The sequence below is a fragment of the Bison bison genome, unplaced genomic scaffold, assembly GCF_000754665.1.
Source record: "Bison bison bison isolate TAMUID 2011002044 unplaced genomic scaffold, Bison_UMD1.0 scf7180017864378, whole genome shotgun sequence".
NCBI lineage: Eukaryota > Metazoa > Chordata > Mammalia > Artiodactyla > Bovidae > Bison > Bison bison.
The window spans coordinates 1131057-1134131 of NW_011494950.1; the positions used below are offsets into that span (position 1 = coordinate 1131057).

The window sequence follows — 3075 nt, forward strand, 5'->3', positions numbered from 1 at the left end:
GCTATAATTTCTAAGCTTTGAAACAGTGGTAGCTGACTTTCTGGCTTATAAGTGAGATCTGGCCTTTGACTAAGTTCCATCAGTTCGTCACACATGCATCAATGCATGGGCTCATTTATGGCTGTTGCTGCATAAAGAAAACCAACCTTTCCATGCTTTCAGTAACAGTTCTCTTGGAACGTGGGGATGGAAATTCTAAAGAACTTCATCTGAAATAAGGTGGCATTTCCCTCTATCTAGTAAACTAAGATTGTTGTGAATGTGAAAGAAGTATTTCAGTAATGCTTTTGTTTCCATCCAAAGGCCATTTTCCTAACAAGTTCTGGAAGTAGCTGTCCATCTTTTAAGTCAAGATATTGTTCAAAGTCTGTTCTATAAAAGATTTGGGACTTTCCCCCTGTTATTCCTTTTTCCACTTTCTCTCCCTCCTTCCTTTTCATCTTAATGCACATAATAAAGAATGCATGAGTATTTATCACTAACTCCGGGAGTTGGTGATGGACAGGGAGGCCTGGCGTGCTGCGATTCATGGGGTCGCAAAGAGTCGGACACGACTGAGCGACTGATCTGATCTGATCTGATCTGATATTTATTGAATACAATTTTCTTTTTAGGTTTAATTTTAAAGCATTGGTATAATGATCTATATTTTCCTAACTAAATTAAGTTGTTTTTCATTTATATGGCTTGTGTGTGTATGTGTGCGTGTGCACGCGCGCACACGTACTCAGTCCTATCTGACTCTTTGCAGCCCCATGGGCTGCAGCATGCCAGGTTCCTCTGTCTTTTACTATCTCCCAAAGTTTGCTCAGATTCATGTCCATTGAGACAGTGATGACATCTAACCATCTCATCCTCTGCCACCCCTTCTCCTTTTGTCTTCAATCTTTCCCAGCATAATAATGGATACTGGCCTTTAGTAGAAAAAGAATCTCTTCTTTATGCTGGGTTTGGAGCATGGTAAACAGTTAAAGCTTTGAACTAGATTCCAGTTCTGGCTCTGTCATTAACCGGCTGTGTGACCTTGAACAAAGCGTTTGATATTCTTAAAGTTTTTCTTCAACTCTAAATTAAAAGGATGGCGTTATATCAATGAATTTAAACATTTTTTATGCACCAACATGCCTAGGGCCAATCCCATGTATCCTTGGGGACGTGTCTCTGTGTGTTGTGTGTCTGTGTTTGCATGAAGGGGAGCACTGGGAGTTCTGTGTGTAGGTGGAAAAAGCCCTAAGTATCTAAGCAATGTCTCCTTTAGGAGTGGAAAGTGTAGCTACACTCCTTGCTCTTGAGAATCTTGTGTCAGAGAACAAGATTATTTCTGAAATTCCAGCTCTCAATTGAGTTGTAAGCTGTACTGCTCTATGAGAGGGTGACCACCCATCTCATATGATTTTATTTGTGCCCCCAAATACCTACCTATTCAGAAACATATCCCCCTCCTTCTTTCCTACTTTGTCCTAGTCCCAGCTTTCTTTCATGGAGTCAGCTTTGTCTATTTTGGTGTAAAGATTTGATCATGAATTGTTGGATTAGGATAGGTTTTGCAAAATATTTTCTGAGGAACATTAGTCCTTTAAGATGCTCAAGTCAAAAGGACCAAATAAGTTTCAGAAATGCTGCCTATTATAGCCTCTTCTCCCAAATATTTATAATGCATATGAAAGTGTTAGTCTCTCAGTTGTGTCCAACTCTTTGCAACCCTATGGACTGTAACTCACCAGCCTCCTCTGTCCATGAAATTCTCCAGGCAAGAATACTGGAGTGGATTCCCATTTCCTCCTTCAGGGGATCGTCCCGACCCAGGGATCAAACCTGAGTCTCCTGCATTACAGACAGATTCTTTACCTACTGAGCCACTAGGGAAGCCCTATAATGCATATAGCAGTTTTGAAATAAGGAATCCTGTTTAATTTCCTTAACTTGGAGTTCTCAAATTAACATGATTATTAAAGACTCTTTTCATTTTTAAATACCTAACAACCTCATATAAAACTATTGTCCCACAGAATGTTCTTTGAGAAATGGTCAGTTGGAAAGAGGGTTATTATCCTCAGAATTTCACACAAAGACTTATGTTTGCTTTGTGGGACAGATTTTTGTGTCGTTTTCCATGAAGCTGCATGAGTTTATTTGATTAGCTTCTTGAAACCAATATCCTAAAGGGATTACTTTTAGGGGAGGATAAGAAGAGGGATGGGGTGTGTGGTAGGAACATGGCCAAGGGAATTCCTGGGAATTGGTGGAGTAGAGAAGATAGAACTAATAATGGTAGAAGGCATGAGGTTGTGGGGAACTAAAAGCTGGTCCCCTCAGAGCTATCCAAGTCAAGTCCCTGGAACCTGGGAATGGAACTTTATTTTGTGAAAGGGTCTTTGCAGGTGTAATTAAAGTTGAGGATTTTGAGATGAGATCATTCTGGATTATCCGGATGGGCCCTAAATGTAACAGCAAGTGTCTTATAAGAGGCACACAGCGGAGAACAGACACAAAAGTGGAGGCGACTTGACCACGGAAGCAGAGACTGGAGTGATGTGGCCACCATTCTGGGATGGTCAACAGCTGCCAGAGCCAGAAGAGTCAGGGATTGGAGTCTCCAGAGGAAGCCGGCCCTGCCAACCCCTTGATTTGGGACTTCTGGCCTGTGAGAGAATATATTTCCGTTGTCTTAAGCCATGCAGCTTGTGGTAATTTATTACAGCAGCCCTAGGGATCTAATACAAGGGGAAACACCCTGAAGGGGCAACAGTGAAGCAGAACTTGGCCACTTTAGGGTGTTCCCCAGAGCCCACGCTGACTGTTTTCTTGGCAAAGGTGCAGTGGGAGCGCCAGCCCTGAATGTGGTAGGTGTTTGGAGAAGCCCTTTATCCTGGGATGGGATTCATGGCCCCCAGCTTAGGTTGCTTCCCAGTCCTAGGCAACAGCCCTTGACACGTGGAACACGAGCTGTCTGTCTGTCTTCCCACAGACCACCGAGGCCGAGTGCTACACCTGGCTTTGAGTCCAGACCAGATGCGAGTCTTTTCTGCTGCAGCGGATGGCACAGCCTGCATATGGAATTGCTGCTAGTCACTA

General features: G+C 43.0%; 1 protein-coding gene across 1 annotated transcript in view; it reads left to right on the forward strand.

Moving 5' to 3' along the window:
* CDC20B (cell division cycle 20B) overlaps nt 1–3069 on the forward strand; it is a 64906-nt gene extending 61837 nt beyond the window's left edge. Inside the window, exon 12 of the mRNA XM_010857158.1 lies at nt 2969–3069. Coding sequence (XP_010855460.1) covers nt 2969–3069 — 101 coding nt within the window. The remainder of the gene's footprint in view (nt 1–2968) is intronic.
* The last annotated feature ends 6 nt before the right edge of the window (nt 3070–3075 follow it).